Source organism: Chiloscyllium punctatum, chromosome 7 (genome assembly GCF_047496795.1).
Source record: "Chiloscyllium punctatum isolate Juve2018m chromosome 7, sChiPun1.3, whole genome shotgun sequence".
NCBI classification, from domain to species: Eukaryota; Metazoa; Chordata; class Chondrichthyes; order Orectolobiformes; family Hemiscylliidae; genus Chiloscyllium; species Chiloscyllium punctatum.
Window position 1 is genome coordinate 101,166,135 of NC_092745.1, and position 19,103 is coordinate 101,185,237.

Consider the following 19,103-nt stretch of genomic DNA (forward strand, 5'->3'; position numbering starts at 1 on the left):
CTTCCCCAGCATCATTTAAACCTCTGTTATTTATTAATAGTATTTATCAAGTCATTATTATTTTTCTGAGAATCCTTCCACAGGCTATACAAGGGCAAGTTTGAACACTTCAATGTCCTGGAGTTGGACAAAGTACACTAAGGCACTGCTGGGCACTGCTGCCAGTTATGACATATCCACTGAATTTCTAAAGCACCTTAGCTCATGACTTCACTCCCAGTTGGCCTAAACATATACAGAAGTTATCTGAGAGAAGACTGTCAAAATCCTATGCATGTCTCATGTCATCAGCCATTCAGAGTCAGGCAAATTTTAAAGGAGATCCAAATCTATTTGTAAGAATGCACCTGAACTAGAACACTCTGGTGGAGACAACTGATTGTTTAACACAGTTTTAAACTTGAACCTTTTGGTCCACAAATCTGCCACAAGACTGTGCTGCTTGCAGTCTATCTGAAACAGAGATGTTGATATAGATTTCTAAAGAAAACCTGTTCTGAATTATTATGACACACTTCTAAAGAGGGTGGAACTCAAACTCAGGTCTCTTGGTTCAGAGTTAAAGACACTACCAGTGCACCACAACAGACCTCACAACATATTTTAGTAGATATTCTAATCATCTTGTTCAGATGTGTAATGACACATCCTTGGAACGGGGGGACATGAACCCAGGCTTCCTGGCTCAGACATAGGGATACGACCACTGCACCGTAAGAGCCCCAATGATGTATCTAAGTAGGGTTTTTTCTTGAAGATGACAGATGTGATTAAATATTCCCGAGTCTTTGTTTTCAGAGGTTAGTAAGAGCTGGTCTGACTTTGAATTCTGATATTTTCTAATCATCCTGTTCAGTGATGTTATGATGGTCCTCTGGAACAGATGGGTGTTAAAGTAGGGTTTCTCAATCAAAGTTAGGGGCACTATCAGTGTCACAAGAACCCCCAATGATGTGTCCAAGTAGATGTTTTTCTAACTGACCTGCTCAGACATGTTATTATACAGATCTAGAGCAGGTGAGGCTTGAACCCAGGCCTCCATACTCAGAACTAGGAACACTACCACTGCACCGCAAGACACCTTTGATGCATTTATGTATAATTAACTAATATATACAGACACCTTGTTACCCTATTACCTTCAGTCACTAGATATTTAACATTCATCATCGGAGCTTATTAGATACAACAGCAAAGATTCAAAATTACCATAAAACTTCCTAGCCAATATCCTTGTTATCAGTGTGCTTCAAAGTAGTAGAATGATTGGTCCTACAGCACATTAAGGCAGAAGTGGCAAAACATCCTGAGTACAGACTAGGCAGGCTTTTAACAAGGAAGAAGTGTATGTGAGCAAGTCGTCACATTTCTCACTTTCATTGAAAATATATTTCAAAGGAATCTCAAAACAGGATGATTTGCTGTGACCTTCCTACCATTTACTATAGTCTGACATATGGACATATTCATCAAAATATCAAGCGTTTCCCCTCCCTGGGTTAGTGAAACCGTTGAACTGCTAATCCAGGACAGACAGTTCAGGGTCAAGAGGCATATGGGTGACAACACTAGCGCCTGGAGGAAATAGATGAATGAGTTACCCCAGGAGACTGCCTTAGCCCCAACCTTATTCAACTCGTACATCAACAAACTGCCCCCCACCTGGTCCCGGTTTATCCATGCAGAAAACATCTGCTGTGTACTACAGGTTCAGACTTCATCTGAGCTGGAAGATGCATTACATAATGTTATGGCTGACTGATGACTGAAAGATGTGGAGCCTACAACCAAACACCAGTCAAACAGACTCTAGCACATTCCACCTTGTAATGACAGCAACGTGAGGGTCTTGTAAATCATCCCGGATGGTTAGTGACTGAAGCATGATCTCCACCTGTTTATCTAGGCATCACCCTTGACAGAACACTCACATAGAACAGCACTTTAACAGGAATCATAGAGTCATAGAGTCCTACAGCATGGACCCAAACTGGTCCAGGCCGAGCAAAAGGTCCATCAATGTTAACCCCATTTACCTGCACTTGGCCCATACGCTTCTAAACCTTTCCTATTCATGTATTTGTCTAAATGCCTTTTAAATGTTGTTAATGGACCTGCCTCAACCACTTCCACTGGCAGCTCATTCCATTTGAATACCACCCACTGTGTAAAAAAAAAGTTGTCCCTCAGGTTCTCTTTTATTCTTTTCCCTCTAATCTTAAACTGATGCCCTCTAGTTCTTGATTCCCCAACTGTGGGAAAAAGACCAATTGTATTCACCCTATCCATGCCTCTCATGATCTTATACACTTCTATAAGATCCTGCTTCAGTCTCCTACACTCTTAAGAAAAAAGTCCTAGTTTGTCCAACCTCTCCCTATAACTCAGACCCTATGAGCCCTGGCAACATTCTTGCAAGTTTCTACTGCACTCTTTCCAGTTTAATAACATCCTTCCTATAGTAAGAGAAAGTGAGGACTGCAGATGTTAGAGATCAGAGTCAAAAAAGAGTCAATGCCCTCACTGATGAAGGCCACTGTTTCAAAAGTGTTCTGCACTGCCCTATCTACCTGTAACTTCACTTTCAGAGAACTGTGCCCTGAACTCCAAGGTCCGTCTGTTTTACTACACTCCTTAAGGCTCTACCATTCACCATGAAACTCCTACCTTGATTTGACTTTCCAAAATGCAAGACCTCACACTTATCTATATTAAACTCCATTTGCTACTTCTTGGCCCACTTTCCCAGCTGATCAAAGTACTGCTGCAATTTTTGACAACCTTCCTCACTGTCCACGAAACCTCCTTTTTTAGTGTCACCTGTAAACTTACTAATCATGCCTTGCACATTCTCATCCAAATCATTGACACAAATGACAAACAGCAATGGGCCCAACACCGACTCCTAAGGCATTCCACGAGTCACAGACCTCAATCCGACAAGCATTCTTCCACTATTACCCTCTACTTCCTACCATCAAGCCAATTGTGTAACCAATTTGCCAGGTCCCCTTGAATTCCATGAGGTCTAACCTTTCAGAGCAGCCTACCATGTGGAACCTTATCAAAGGCCTTACTGAAATCAATACAGACCATGTCTACTGCCTTGCTCTTGTCAATCTTCCTGGTCACTTCATCAAAGAATTCCATCAAATTTGTGAGGCATGATCGCCCATGCACAAAGTCATGCTGATTATTCCTAATCAAACTCTGTCTTTCCAAATACATGTACATTTTATCTCTGAGAATCTTCTCAAGTAATTTACCTATCACTGATGTTAAGCTTCCTGGTCTTTAGCTCCCAGGTTTTTCTTTGCAGCCCTTTTTGAATAAGGGCACAACTTTTGCTATTCTCCAGTCCTCAGGACCTCCCCCATGGCTAACAATGGTGTAAAAGTCTCAGCCAGGGCCCCCACAATTTCTTTTCTAGCCTCTTGGATATATCTGGTCAGGACCAGGAAATGTATCCATCTTCATACATTCTAATACATCCAACACCTCCTCTACTGTGATCTGGACTATCCCCAAGGTATCACCACTAACTTCCCCAAATTCCCAAGTCTTCATGTCTTTCTCCATCGTAAACACAGGAGAAATATTCATTGAGGACCTCACTCATCTGCTGCAGTTCTACACATACGAGTCCACTTGAGGGGTCCTATTCGCTCTCTATTTATTCTTTTTCCTTTAATATACTTAAAGAACCTCTTTGGATTCATCATAATTTTCTCAGCCAAAGTTATCTTGTGCCCCTTTTTTGCCATCTTGATTTCCTTCTTCAGTAAACTCCTGTATCCCCTGTACAGTATACCTGTAAAAAAAAACCTTCAGCAACCTCCTCAATAAACTGACTGACATCTTAAGAGATCCTAAACCAAATCCTTAAGGACCTCTTTCCTTCACATTATGTTCTCATCTGCAGAATATTGCGTCCTAGCATAATACCAACCCAACTCAACTCAACACTGTGTATCATTACAGGTACTCTTTGATCAATGCACCCACCTATCTCCTCCCCATCTCCATCCCCATCCCCACAACTCCCAACTCCACACCCCCAGGTCCTTGTACAGAGAAACTACCCAACAGGCAAGCTACTGGAGAAGATCTACTCCAGTCCAAGCCTACTCTTATTCAATGACCTCCTCAATCTACTATCAGTCCCCCTTGCCTCACACCACTCTATATAGTTAAATGCACTATGACATGGAATTACGGATGAAGACCAATCTCAGGAGGATTAGATGGAAGATTGGCGTGAAAATCATCCACCAGAAATCACTCTTCCATAAAGCATTGATTTCAGAGCCAGGTTGAAGTGCAGTGATCTCCCATGAAACCATTGAATTCTTCGAAACCATTTTTGGTCTGACCATGGCTCCTGCAGCTGTCTAACATCTTTGGGATCGCCTGGACCAGCCAGGTTTCAGTTATGATACAATCCAAGCAACAAGTCACATTACTGAGGAGCGTCTGCTGATTAAAACTTGAATGTGGTCTTAGAGAACATCATTTAACCACAAACAGGACTATTGTCTGGCACTGTGACTATACATATGCTAAGGAAATAAGAAATTGGGGAACTGAGTTTGAGCTGCCAATCCACAACTCCGGAGCAACATCCAGACATAAACACTTTCCTTTGGTACTGAGTTATTTTCACGTTAAGAACAGAATTCCTTTATGTGTTATTTTTATGGTAAGTTCAAGGGCAATTAGGGATCAGCATTATGTGCTGGTCTTGGCAGCCACACCCACATTCCTTGAATGACATTTTTAAAATGTCACATTAGTGGCTTATTGTGTCTTGGATTTCTGCTCACAAGGCTCCTTTCCTATGCTTTTCTTTATTGATGAAAATGGACACTTCTTAGTGCACTGCTTTGGTTAAGGAATATTTTCCAGTTTGGGTGTATATGTGAGCTTATTTAAATTCAAAATCCGTTAGTTCTTACAAATGCACAGTTAGTACAATGTAAATCCCTGTTGTTGTAGGAGTGGGATTGAAGTGCCAGTGTGGGTTAGATATGGAACGTCATGTATAAAGTTGAAACATGCATTGAGCTATTGGTTAAAGTCTGGTTGGAGGAGTAGACTGTGAGGTGGTTTTCAAAGTGGCAGAAATATATGACAAGAAGAATAAAATTCGAAACTGAATTTCAGACTACATATTGGTGGGAGGCTCTGTTAATGTCTGTTATGCATCGTGATTGGAAAAGATAAGCAAGCTCGGATCAAAAGATCAAAACATGCAGATGGGGATGGTGAGAGACCGTGCAAGAAACTGCAGAAGTGTGCTTGCGTACGGTCATGGTGTGGTTTGTAAAGAAGAATGCAAATAAAAGTTTTTGAATCAAAGTGTTATGGTTACCAGAAGCTAGTCAACAAACAGTGGTGGGGAGGTAGGATATAGGATATAGGGATCGATGGATTGAAGGAGGGACAAAACTAAATCATATTTTTAACCTATAATGTGGGTTCAGACTCATAATAGGATCAAGGATGTGTTTTGACATGTTTACCTGAAGAAGCTGCGAGGAAGGGGAATGAATTGAGAGAATGGGTGCACACCTTTTTTGCAGAAGCATCAACAAAAAGAAATTCTTTAAAACCTTCTGATTTTGTACTTTTTACTGTATGTTCAGACGTCTCCGGGGAGGTGCTTTTCCATGCTTCGATACACTCCTCCTGATAGGACGACACACTGTCTGGCCGGTTGAAGCTAGTGTGGGAAGGCAAAGCATAATGGTCATTACACAGTTCTCTGTGATATACTTCAAAATGTTCCTATTCACAACACACACTAACCTATCAAAGAAATACCCTCCCCATTAGACCTTCCATATATAGCTCCAGTTTCAATGGGTGGAACCTTGCCAGGGTCTGACTGATGTGGACTATGGTAAAATGTGTGGCAGGATTGGATGAAATGTTCGGCAATGTCCATCTCAATTTCAAGATCAGCATGCCACATGTAGTTTGCTTTTCTCAAGCAGGGTGACAAGATTCTCATGAGGGAGTGTTAAGTTGTCAACTGACACTTATTATTGCTTGTTAAGTACCCTGTTAACAGAACAACTCACTACTTTAATTTTCCAGGGTGTTCTTACCAAAATCACCATGCTAACTAACCATTGGGATAACTCCATATGGAAACCAGAATAGCTTCTTGGAGACCTCCACTCACAGCTTGCTCCAAAGGACCTCTATATTGAACACCAGGCACCAACCTTTTTGGGGCACTCTTAGGGTACTCACTATATATCCACAATTATTGACATCTAACATGCGCAAACCTATAGGAGACCTCATGGTGTATCTCCAATCCACTTACTGGACTCTTCTGCACTTCAATGCTACACTTCTCAATGCACCACCAACTATCATTGTATGCTGCCGCAAGGATACTGTGCTCAGGGACATGCACCCAGCTCAAGGACAGGACCAGGCTGTATTTCCAGGCTCTTCATTCGCCCTCATTGCATTCACTCATTCTTGGTTTTTTTGGATGCTCACAACATATCTGCCTTGCATCCTCACAAACAGATGAGAAATACATGCATCTGAAAGCCGAGGACCATCAGGAACCTGCAGCAGGTGTGGAGTAGCCTGTTAATGTAAAGTCTTCAGCCATAAATGCCCTCACAATATAGTGAAGTAGCAGAACTGTGGCAGCTTGATTTCCATGGAATGCTATACAACTGAGCAAGGGACGGTACTGTTAGCCTTTGTTTAGAGATGTGCGATGGACCAGACCAACCTCCCTCAAAATATATTAGGAAGATAGTCTAGACTCTGACTTTTTCTTATTTTAAAGATAAGTGTAAGGCGTTGTGTTCCGGATGCAATTCAATTGGTCAAACTACTAAGCTTGAGACAAAACACTATTTATTCATATCCTTTAATTAAAACAAAGACAAAAATAAAAATGAAGGAAATTAATTGACTTAGAGTCATAGAGTCATAGAGATGTACAGCATGGAAACAGACCCTTTGGTCCAACCCGTCCATGCCGACCAGATATCCCAACCCAATCTAGTCCCACCTGCCAGCACCCGGCCCATATCCCTCCAAACCCTTCCTATCCATATACCCAACCAAATACCTCTTAAAAGTTGCAATTATATCAGCCTCCACCACATCCTCTGGCAGCTCATGCCATACACCATACACGTACCACCCTCTGCGTGAAAAAGTTGCCTCTTAGGTCTTTTTTATATCTTTCCCCTCTTACCCTAAACCTATGCCCTCTAGTTCTGGATTCCCCGACCCCAGGGAAAAGACTTTGTCTATTTACCCTATCCATGCCCCTCATAATTTTGTAAACCTCTACAAGGTCACCCCTCAGCCTCCGACGCTCCAGGGAAAACAGCCCCAGCCTGTTCAGCCTCTCCCTGTAGCTCAGATCCTCCAATCCTGGCAACATCCTTGTAAATCTTTTCTGAACCCTTTCAACTTTCACAACATCTTTGCGATAGGAAGGAGACCAGAATTGCACACAATATTCCAACAGTGGCCTAACCACACTTATCTGGAATTCTCTCAAAATACTTAACAAAGTAATATATATATATTAACTACTAATAATTAATTGTTCCAGAATAGTAATACTCCATAAATACAGCCTTGGCAAAGCAAAGTGTGTAAAATAGATTGTGTCACATGCTATTCTAGCAGCATGAAGAGAACTCTAGCTTTTACCTGTAACAGAGAGAGGAATAAGAGCTTCCAAATCCAGCTTCATGACCCAAGTAACTGCTACTGAAAGCAAAAGGTAGAATAAATCCTGGTTCTGTGGGAGTTTGATCCCAACCATTCAAGCTGCTTCTATTGTTTCAGGAAGGCACGGTGGCTCAATGGTTAGCACTGCTGCCTCACAGCACCAGGGCCCCAGATTTGATTCCAGCCTCGAGCGACTGTCTGTGTGGAGTTTGCACATTCTGCGTGGGTTTCCTTTGGGTGCTCCAATTTCTTCCCACAGTCCAAAGATGAGCTGGTCAGGTGAATTGGCCATGCTAAATTGCCCATAGTGTTAGGTGCATTAGTCAGAGGGAGATGGGTGGGTTGCTCTTCGAGAGTCAGTATGGACTTGTTGGGCCAAAGGGCCTGTTTCCACACTGTAAGGAATCTAATCTAATTTTTAAAAACCCAAGGCCTCACAAGCTGTTTACTTTATTGGCTTTGTAGCAGATCACATGGTACCTCTTTCTCAAACTTTCTTCATTTTAAAAAAAAAGGACAAAATACACCTCTTAAAGACATAGTATTGTCACCACTCCCCCCTTAAAAATGAGTCATCAATATACAAAGATGGCTTCATTTTAAAAACCTTAGGCTCTTAGAACATTACTATACATACATAACATTGACTCTAAGCATGCAAATATTCACTACTTCAGCCTGTTTTCCCTGGTACCAATTGCTTTTGAATTCCTTCATCAATTACATTCACTCGTCCTGCCACATGTGGGCGGCACGGTGGCACAGTGGTTAGCACTGCTGCCTCACAGCGCCGGAGACCCGGGTTCAATTCCCGCCTCAGGCGACTGACTGTGTGGAGTTTGCACATTCTCCCCGTGTCTGCGTGGGTTTCCTCCGGGTGCTCCGGTTTCCTCCCACAGTCCAAAGATGTGCAGGTCAGGTGAATTGGCCATGCTAAATTGCCCATAGTGTTAGGTCAGGGGTAGATGTAGATGTAGATGTAGGGGTATGGGTGGGTTACGCTTCGGCGGGGCGGTGTGGACTTGTTGGGCCGAAGGGCCTGTTTCCACACTGTAAGTAATCTAATCTATAATTTTCAAATTGAATGGCTGCAATAACATGCTCCATCTAAATTTTTCCAAAAGCTTTAAGGGGTTATGATCAGTATATACAATTGACTCTGACACATTACTGGCAACATAAATGTTGAAATGTTTCAACACCAACTCAAGGTCTTCTTCTCAATTGTGGATTGTTTCTGTTGATGCTCATTTAATTTTCTAAAAAAAAACCCCAATAGGTCTTTCTATCTTCTTGTCGTCTTGTTGCAAGAGTACAACACTGAAACCCACACTACTTGCATCGATAGCCATCTTGAATGTCTTTGAGTAATTATGTGTGGCTAACGCTGGGGCAATGGTTAACTCAGCTTCAGACAGTCTGCCATTCACTGAACTTTTCTGCACTACTTCAATGGAGCAACGCACTGCTAAAATTCCATATGAACTTCTGATAAAAATCACTTAGTCCCAGGAATCATAGTACTTCTCTCTTCACTGATATTCAAAACGCCCCAAAACCTTTGTTTTCACATCCCATGGTGCCATTTGTCCATGTCCAATGGCACGGCCGGGGAAACTGACTTGGGCTTTAAGCTACAGGAGCTCATTTCTTGGGCTGGTAAATTATTACAGAAGGTTCATACATAACCTGGCACCTTTGCATCAACACCTAAAAAAGGGGCAACATTGGAAATGGTCACATAGACAAGACCTAGCTTTCACTGAAGTAAAGACACAGCTATTATCCTCTAAGCCACTGGCATACTATGATCCTAAGCCAGATCTGGTATTGACTTGAAATGCCTCCCCATATGGCATTGGGTGGTATTAGCTCATAGGTGGCCCAGAAGCCCTGCATACAGGACTTTGGCTAATGCAGAGCATACAAATGCCCAGATAGAGAAGAAAGGTTTGGTGGTCATATTGGAGTCAGGAAGTTCCACCAATAACTTTATGGGCAATGGTGTATGCTGACAATGATACTGAATGTGAAAGCAGCATAGCAGTTACAATGGACTTTATCTGTGCTGGGTCATGGAGATCTTGGCATTACCGTCTCCTGCTAGGGTGAGAATTGGTCCCCTCATAGAGGAGGTGAATTTCAGGCACCTTGTCACTCATCTTGGCTCTCTCTGCCTTATTCTGGAATAATTTCTTGTGGAATGAGACAAAGGGAGGTATTGAGTGAGATGAAAGTGACTTGCACAGCTCTTAATGCTGGTGCAAATAGGAGCAAAATGGTGAGGTTGCAGAGTGAATAAGTATAAAACACAGAGGGCATGCAGGATAAGTAGTCTGAGTGGTTGGGTGGATCAGAGTGACTGAGGCTACATGCTGCATGCAATAGTGAACCAAGTAAGCTATAAGACTTGGTTGCACATGGCTGCAGTAGTAGAGATAGAGTGAAGTAGCAGAAAGAAGATGTTCTTCCTGCACTGCTGGGTGTTCTTCCAAATTGGGGACACCACACTGACTCTGAGAGTAGCTTTAGATTTGGCTGGCTGGGTCTCTTCACCAGGAATTCAAGGTCACCATTAGTAAAACCTGCCTCTGCTGGCCATCTCAGAAGCGATTCTTCCCTCATTGTAACTGGGAATGGCAGTTCCTGGTGAGCAGTGATTCACCTGGTGTACAGTTGGAGTTTAAATATGGCACCAACAGCAGAAATCCCACAAGATTCCAGCAGTGGCAAGTCCTTCAGCCACTCCTGACAGCAAGATAGCACAAGCATAGGGCCACTGAAACCTGGTGAGTTCATAAGGAGGTGAGCAATATAACATTGTGTGAGATAGCTTGTGAGAGCTCATGAGCGAAATCATGAAACTCCCTGAAACTGACACTTAGCTGACTTGGTAAACTCTGTCCATGGGTTTTCCTGTATTATTTTGTTTTTGGTCTTAAATATTACAGAATTATTCTCAGTGCTACACAGCACCTGACCCCATGTCCTTGAAAAACAAGACATATGTAGACATCTCAGGGCCCAAATTGTTGGGTAGAAAGCACGGTTACATCTTGTTCAAACATCACGCAAGTGAGCTATCTGTATTCCATTTTCTTGAAGATCTCTGGATTTATTAACAGCTAAACTAATATAGACATTGTAGAGTAATCTCCAGACACAGCCTGTGTCTTGAGTGCTACAGTGCAGAGAGTCTGTGGCCTATGATAACATTTGGGTATTTGGTTCTTAAACAGACACTAACCTGAAGGTGAAAACACAACACTCACCATATTTAGTAATGGTAACCATGTTCTTTACCCACATTTTGCAACTGGCGTTAAGTACTTGCATTTTCTACCAAGGTCTCCTTTCCAAAATTAGTTTGCTCTTTGACAGCCCACACCATTGCAGCAACACCAAAATGAGTGTGAGGAATTTCCTGCAACCAAGAACCAAACTAACTTCTGGAGTGGATTTGAGGAGGAATACTTCACATGGCTCCCACTTACTGGTCACCACTGTAACCCTCAGTCTCTTCATACCACACATGAATGCATGGGAAAAGGGTGAGACAAAGGTAACATTAAAAATAAACTTGCAAGTTAATGAATAACATTGAAAAATGCACCCTATTGTGATATTGACAACTTACTAGCCAGGAAATTTGCTGAATAAATGACATCTCATCAAATTGCATCATTAGACCTTTCTATCTCACACTTTAGCTGAACATAGGATTATGGGTGGCATGGTGGCACAATGGTTAGCACTGCTGCCTCACATCACCAGAGACCCGGGTTCAATTCCCACCTCAGGCATCTGTCTCTGTGGAGTTTGCACATTCTCCCCGTGTCTGCGTGGGTTTCCCCCACAGTCCAAAGATGTGCAGGTTAGGTGAATTGGCCATGCTAAATTGCCTGTAGTGTTAGGTGAAGGGGTAAATGTAGGGGAATGGGTCTGGGTGGGTTGCGCTTCGGTGGATCAGTGTGGACTTGTTGGGTCGAAGAGCATGTTTCCACACTGTAAGTAATCTAATCATAAATCATAGGGTTTGTGATTACACAGAAAACCATAGATTAGAATTAGTCAGCATGGTTTTGTGAGGAGCAGATCATGCTTCACAAACCTTATTGAATTCTTTGAGGATGTGACAAAACATGTTGACAAAGGTAGAGCAGTGCATGTGATGTACATGGAGTTTAGCAAGGTGTTTGATAAGGATCCCCATGGTAGACTCATTAGGAAAGTAAGGAGGCATGGGATACTTGGAAACCTGTCTGTCTGGATACAGAGTTGTCTGGTCCATAGAAGACAGAGGGTGGTGATAGATAGAAAGTATTCAGCCTGGAACTCTATGACCTGTGAGGCATAGAGAAAGTGGACAGCCAAAGACTTTTTCCCATGGCAGAAATGTGTATCACAAGAGAGCACAACTTTAAGATAATTGGAGGAAGGTTTAGGGGAGATGTTAGAGGTAGGTTCTTTACTCAGAGAATGGTGGGTGTGTGGAATGCACTGCCAGCAGTGGTAATAAACTCAGGTACATTAGGGACATTTGAGCAATTCAAAGATAGGCACATGGAAGTTAGTGCAATGAAGCATATGTAGATTAGTTTGATCTTAGAGTAGGATAAAAAGACTGGCACAACATTGAGGGCCAAGGGGCCTGTACTGTGCTGTACTGTTCCATGTTGCAAAAACTGCGCAAAGATTTCAGGAAGTGTGAGCTGTCAACAGTGAGATCAGTAAAATAACTTGGATGTTGGTGAATGGACGGACTCTTGGTCTGTTTCTTAATTCATGAAATTTAAGAATAGAACATTAAACAGCAGGACAAGTGGGAAGGAGTCAGAGTCAATTAGGTATAGTAAAAGGAAGGAAAAGAATAAACAGACTTGATTAAGAAAAAGACAAAATGTGGAAGAAATGAAAGCTAAATGCTTTTCAAAAAAACATTCTTTTTAATTTTTAATTGCCTTTAAGAATAACTGACAATCTGCAAGAATGATACTCCACAACTTCTATTTCCGTTTTTGTGCCAAGGAGATTGAATGATATCGCAGGAGTATACATCAGGCCATTAAGAGAATGTTTCAATACTAAGCACCAGTCTGTGGAGCAATGAATATGTTTCAATTTCATAAATGCAGTAATTCTATGAAACCTGTGGAGCAGTTGTCAATAAGCTCAGTTTTGTTTTGACAGGCTAAAGAGGTATCACAAATTATTCAGCATTTTGTGGTGATTTGCCATTAATAAGATGTCCGTTCCTCACCATAAATTGTTGACTTACTGACACACCAATAGCAGCGTGCACACTTAATTGTCTTTTCTTTTCCAGCAAATTTTGAGCCAATATTTTAATTCTCAATTCAGCTGATTCAAAGCTCAAGTCTAAACTTCCCACAGTATTGAACTGAGAACAGTTTTCATTCACACAATCAAGTCTATCATAAGGAGTAACTGTCATGTCACCTTTCTTTGTTCTTCACTTCTTCATTCTGTTTTTCAGAGGTTTGAGAATTTTCTATGCAGTCAGCAAATACAGTAGACATAACCTAAACAAGAAATATAACCTGATTAATTGCAATCATTGTTCTATTTACAAATATTTCCACAAGGCTTCTCTTGATTCCAGAATGGACACTAAAGGGACTCAGTGCCCTCTCCTGTGATGGGTTTGATGTGAGGGATTCAAGATGGATGGTGATGGCTGGGGACCAGGCTGCCTTTCCCCTGCTGGCCTGATTTAAACCGTGCTGAGAGTAACATCATGCCTCACGGATCCATTCAAATGGCATTTTATGTAGACCCAGGGCACATTGTGATTAACCCTTACCTTGGATTTACAATTAGCTTGTGATTCTGAACAGGCCTTCTCATTTTCATCCATTAGCTTTGTGCCGATATTTGGTGGAATCTTTTCTTTCTCCTCACATTGTAGTGATAAATAACTGAATGTAGAAAGATGGAAAATGTGTGAAGTTCTGTTTGAGAAAGCTGGTAAAATGTAACAGTTTGAGTACTTTTGGTATTCACACTTTCACCAGATCGGTACTGAACTTCTAAAATATGATTATCACTGTGGTCAGATGTGTTTTATCTTTTTAATTGTTTCTTCAGCTTCCTCCCTGGCTAGGAATTTCCATTTTCAAGGCTACGTGTGGGGCCGGGTGTCTTTCAGGTTGAGTAAGCCCTTGCCCATATTAGCATGGAAACCTGCCAGATCAAGTGGCTATCAGGTGCTTAAACATTGACTAGTGGGCATCTTGATCAACCAGGTCCCTAGACCAAAATTTTTTGCCCTGCTTGAAGTGGTCAATTGGTAATGAGCAGCCACTGTGAGCTGTAGCAATGCATCCAAGGCCTAGGCTAATGGGCAAACAACAGGACCAGGGTCAGTGAAAAGGCAAGTGATGTTTTTGAGACGGTGGGGTTATTGTGGGATAGAGGTCATGGGAGAGGGATTTCAGGGATGTTGGAGGCAAGAGGGTGATTTTCAGCAGCCAAATCCCTGCCTCATCTGCTCCCAGATTGAGGTAAATGGGGCTCTATCCCATCCAGCTGCCCAGTTTTCCCGGCCAAGAAAGCAGTAATTTTTTTTAAACCACCAGGAAGGTGGATAATCAAGTCAATGGTTGGTGAGGCTTTTAATTGGTTGTTCATTAACCACTTAAAGGCTTTAACTGGTGGTTTGTCAGAAAGGTTAACGATGTACTTCTCAGCTCAGAACTAAATTGTCAACTGGCGCCAATCCGACCAATTATTTTCACTTTCCTCCATCTTCCCTACTATATCTTGAGAGAGCAAAACTCCCCCCCATATGTCCTTTGTCAAACAATTAAGAGAAACCTGCTGCTCAGTCTCTTCTCTAATCACTAGGATATACTCAAGATCAGCCTTGTATTTTCCTGCCCACTGTTTTCCTGTTGAGAAGTTGTGCCAAATTGCATGCTAATACCGTACAGCACAATAGCATATCTATACACAAACCTCAACTTCCCCATTTCAGCAGATTGGAGGTTGTCCCGTTCGAGTGTTGACATGAGACTTTTTCCCTTAATCTGAATGGACTCCCTGGAAAACAGATCTCAGGGTCAGGCTGCATGTTGGCTGCATGTCAAAATGAAACATCTTCTTTAAAAGGAGTTGCTGCTGTCCATGATAATTACGCAAAGTAAAATGGCAGTAAGTGCACAGCACACGTTTTGAGATGGGAGCAACAACTGGCCATGGGAAAGACTCTGACTTTCACGTATGGTAAAAGAGAACAGTGCTGCATTTCGCAGTGGGTCATCCATCATGGTGCCTGGGAATAGTTTGAAGGGAGAATTAATACAATGTTCCAGATTTGCTGGCGATATTTTAAATCAACCTATTCAGACATATTACTACACATCTCTGCAGCAGGTGTCCTGGTTCTCATGAACCCAGGTACCCTGGCTCAGAATTGGGACACTACCACTGTGCCACAAGAGCACCCCGAGCTTTGGTGGACATGGGAGGAAGAAAAAAGGTTAAGGTGTCATCAAAGAAAGGATCCAATGAATGAAATTAATGGCATGTGCCCATTAAAGCTCTTTTTGAATCAAAAAATCAGCCCAGAGTATGGATTTTGACTGTAGCTGAGTCAGAAACTAAAAAGATGAAGCAGGGTCTATCATTTTGATTGACAGCTCTGTGGCAGGATATTTCTCCTGCAGATTTTTAATGTGTGGCTGGAGAATGTAAAAGTCAGTCAATATATGGCCAATTGAAACCAAGCTCATTTGGTTCTGGCAGTGATTCATCATGGAAGGACTGAACTTTTTGTTTCAGCAGACATTTATAGGGCATAGAAAAACACATTTTATTGTTTTGATATATGTTGTAGAAACCAATAAAATGGTAATTGCAGCAAGGAGTGACATTCAATACATTTTGTTTATTTGTAGGCTATGTCTTCTGATAAACTGTTGCTCACTGCCTTTATTCCTGATGAAGGGCTTTTGCCCGAAACGTCGATTTCGCTGCTCGTTGGATGCTGCCTGAACTGCTGTGCTCTTCCAGCACCACTAATCCAGAATCTGGTTTCCAGCATCTGCAGTCATTGTTTTTACCTTGTATACTAATCTGCCTATGGAATCATCTGGTGCATTCCAAAATGCTAACGTACATAGACGAGGGCCAGGATTGCATTATCATTATTGTTTAGCCAGGAATGGAGTAGCTGAGGGACTGCAGGAATGTGAAGTAAAATGAAGTTGCTACTGTGATGATACTGCTCCTTTATAAGGTTATGTTGTCCTTGGTTTTTGTTGCCTCCTCTGCTTTTAATCGTAATTCAAACTGTTTCATTTCTGTTGCCCTTTCCTTATCTTTTGCCTCGAACACAAGCTGCTTCATTTTCAATTGAATTGTAGCCATCTCCAAAGATTCTGATGGCATTTTCAGCAAATATAAATGCAGAGCTATTGCTGTAATTATCTCTCCTTTCCTTACGGAAGGAGGCAGCTCTAATGCCAACTTGTCTGCTAATTCCAGCATCTCGGCCTTAATCACCTTTTGTAAAACCATCAAAATCATTTCTTCCATCCCAAGAAATCTCTTAGAGACTGAAAGAGCCATTGATATCCCAAGCACGATTTAAACCAACCAAAATAAACACGCAGAACAAAATACACTAACACCTGATACTTGCTGCCTTTGAGTCCAACAACCCTAACCCCAATTTGGAACTGTAGAACAAAAGAAAAGAAAGGCTGGAAGGTGGAAGGAATGCTGGATGACTAAAGAAATTTAGGGTTTGGTTAAGAAAAAGAAGAAAGCATATGTTAGGTATAAGCAGGAGAGATAGAGTGAATTCTTAGATGAGTATAAAGGATTTTGGAGTATACTTAAGAAGGAAATCAGGATGAATAAAAGGGACATGAGATAGTTTTGGTGAATAGAATTAAGGAGAATCCAAAAGGTTTTTACAAATACATTAAGGACAAAAGGTAACTAGGTACAGAATAGGAACTCTCAAAGATCAGCAAGGTGGCCTTTCTGTGGAGCTGCAGGAGATGGGGGAGATACTAAATGAGTATTTTGCATCAATGTTTACTGTAGAAAAGGGCATGAAAGACTTAGAATGTAGAGAAATGCATGGTAACATCTAGAAAAATGTCCATACTACAGAGAAGGAAGTGCTGGATGTTTTGAAAATCATAAAAGTAGATAAATCCCCAGGATCTGATCAGGTGTACCCGAGAACTATGTGGGAAGCTAGCCAAGTGATTGCTGGGCCCCTTGCAGAGATATTTGTATCAGCGATAGTCACAGGTGAGGTGCCAGAAGACTGGGGGTTGGCTAACATGCTGCCACTATTTAGGAAAGATGTTAAGGACAAGCCAGGGAACTATAGACTGGTGAGTCTGATGTCGGTGGTGGGCAGGTTGTTGGAGGGAATCCTGAGGGACATGATGTACATGTATTTGGAAAGACAAGGATTGATTAGGGTTGGTCAGCATGGCTTTGTGCGTGGGGAATCATGTCTCACAAACTTGATTGAATTTTTTGAGGAAGTAACAAAGAGGATTGATGAGGGCAGAGTGGGTAGACATGATCTATATGGACTTCAGTAAGGCATTTGACAAGGTTCCCCATGGGAGACTGGTTAGCGAGGTTAGATCTCAGAGGTTAGCGAAGTTGGCTCAAAGGTAGAAGCAGTTCAGGCAGCATCCGAGGAGCAGTAAAATCAACGTTTCAGGCAATAGCCCTTCATTAGGAATCCTGATGAAGGGCTTTTGCCCGAAACGTCGATTTTACTGCTCCTCGGATGTTGCCTGAACTGCTGTGCTCTTCCAGCACAACTAATCCAGAATCTGGTTTCCAGCATCTGCAGTCATTGTTTTTACCTCAGAGGTCGAAGACAGAGGGTGCTGGTGGAGTGTTGTTTTTCAGACTGGAGGCTTGTGACCAGTGGAGTGCCACAAGGATTGTTGCTGGGTCCACTACTTTTCATCATTTATATAAATGATTTGGATATAAGCAGAGGAGGTGTAGTTAGTAATTTTGCAGATGACACCAAAATTGGACAGCGCAGTGGACAGCGAAGAAGGTTACCTCAGATTACAACAGGATCATGACCAGATGGGCCAATGGGCTGAGAAGTGGCAGATGGAGTTTAATTTTGATAAATGTGAAGTGTGCATTTTGGGAAAGCAAATCTTAGCAGGACTTATACACTTAATGGTAAGGTCCTAGGGAGTGTTGCTGAACAAAGAGACCTTGGAGTCCAGGTTCATAACTCCCTGAATGTAGAGTCACAGTTAAATAGGATAGTGAAGAAGGCCTTTGGTATGCTTTCCTTTATTGGTCAGAGTATTGTGTACAGGAGTTGGGAGGTCATTGCGTTACCCGAAACACTACTCGGGTAGTGTCTCCCACCCATCGTCCTCCCCGAACCAAAGAAAAGGTTCTGTGCGCCAGAATGGTAAGGTAATGAGTTTATTTTTTATTCCTTATTTTTCAACAATCTCTTTGAGAATTTAGAATAGTGGGAATGGAGGTTAGGGTTACCACTAGTGTCCCTGCTGACTACATCTGTGGGAAGTGCACCCAACTCCAGCTCCTCGAAAACCGCATTCGGGAACTAGAGCTGGGGTTGGATGAACTTCGGGTCATTTGGGAGGCAGGAGTGTTATTGAGAGGAGTTACAGGGAGGTAGTCACTCCTCAGGTACAAGAAGAAGGCAGATGGGTTATAGTCAGGGGCCGGAAAGGGAACCGGCAGGCAGTGCAGGGATCCCTTGTGGCCATTCCCCTGAACAATAAGTATACCGTTTTGCACACTGTTGGGTGGGGAATGACTTACCAGGGGAAAGCAGTGGGGCATAGGGCTCTGGCACACAGTCTGTCCCTGCTGCTCAGAAGGGAAGGGGGAAGAGGAGCAGAGCAGTAGTCATTGGGGACTCCATAGTTAGGAGGACAGATAGGAGGTTCTGTGGGGACCAGAGAGACTCACGGTTGGTGTGTTGCCTCCCAAGTGCCAGGTTCGTGATGTCTCTGATTGTATTTTTGGGATCCTTAAGGGAGAGGGGGAGCAGCCCCAAGTCGTGGTCCACATAGGCACCGATGACATAGGTAGGAAGAGAGATGGGGATTTAAGGCAGAAATTCAAGGAGCTAGGATGGAAGCTTAGAGCTAGGATGGAGTTGTTGTCTCTGGTTTGTTGCCCGTGCCACATGCTAGTGAGGCGAGGAATAGGAAGAGCGTGGAGTTGAACACATGGCTACAGGGATGGTGCAGGAGGGAGGGTTTTGGATTCTTGGATAATTGGGGCTCTTTCTGAGGTAGGTGGGACCTCTAAAAGCAAGATGGTCTTCATCTGAACCAGAGGGGTACCAATGTCCTGGAAGGGAAATTCACTAAGTC

General features: G+C 42.5%; 1 protein-coding gene across 1 annotated transcript in view; it reads right to left on the reverse strand.

Annotated features, from left to right (window-relative positions):
• LOC140479360 (uncharacterized) overlaps positions 1 to 19,103 on the reverse strand; it is a 108,149-nt gene that overhangs the window by 15,176 nt on the left and 73,870 nt on the right. The window contains exons 16-19 of the mRNA XM_072573270.1: positions 14,701 to 14,784; positions 13,547 to 13,661; positions 13,183 to 13,265; positions 5,628 to 5,722 (exon numbers count right to left, since the gene is read on the reverse strand). Of these exons, the coding sequence (XP_072429371.1) occupies positions 5,628 to 5,722; positions 13,183 to 13,265; positions 13,547 to 13,661; positions 14,701 to 14,784 (377 nt within the window). The remainder of the gene's footprint in view (positions 1 to 5,627; positions 5,723 to 13,182; positions 13,266 to 13,546; positions 13,662 to 14,700; positions 14,785 to 19,103) is intronic.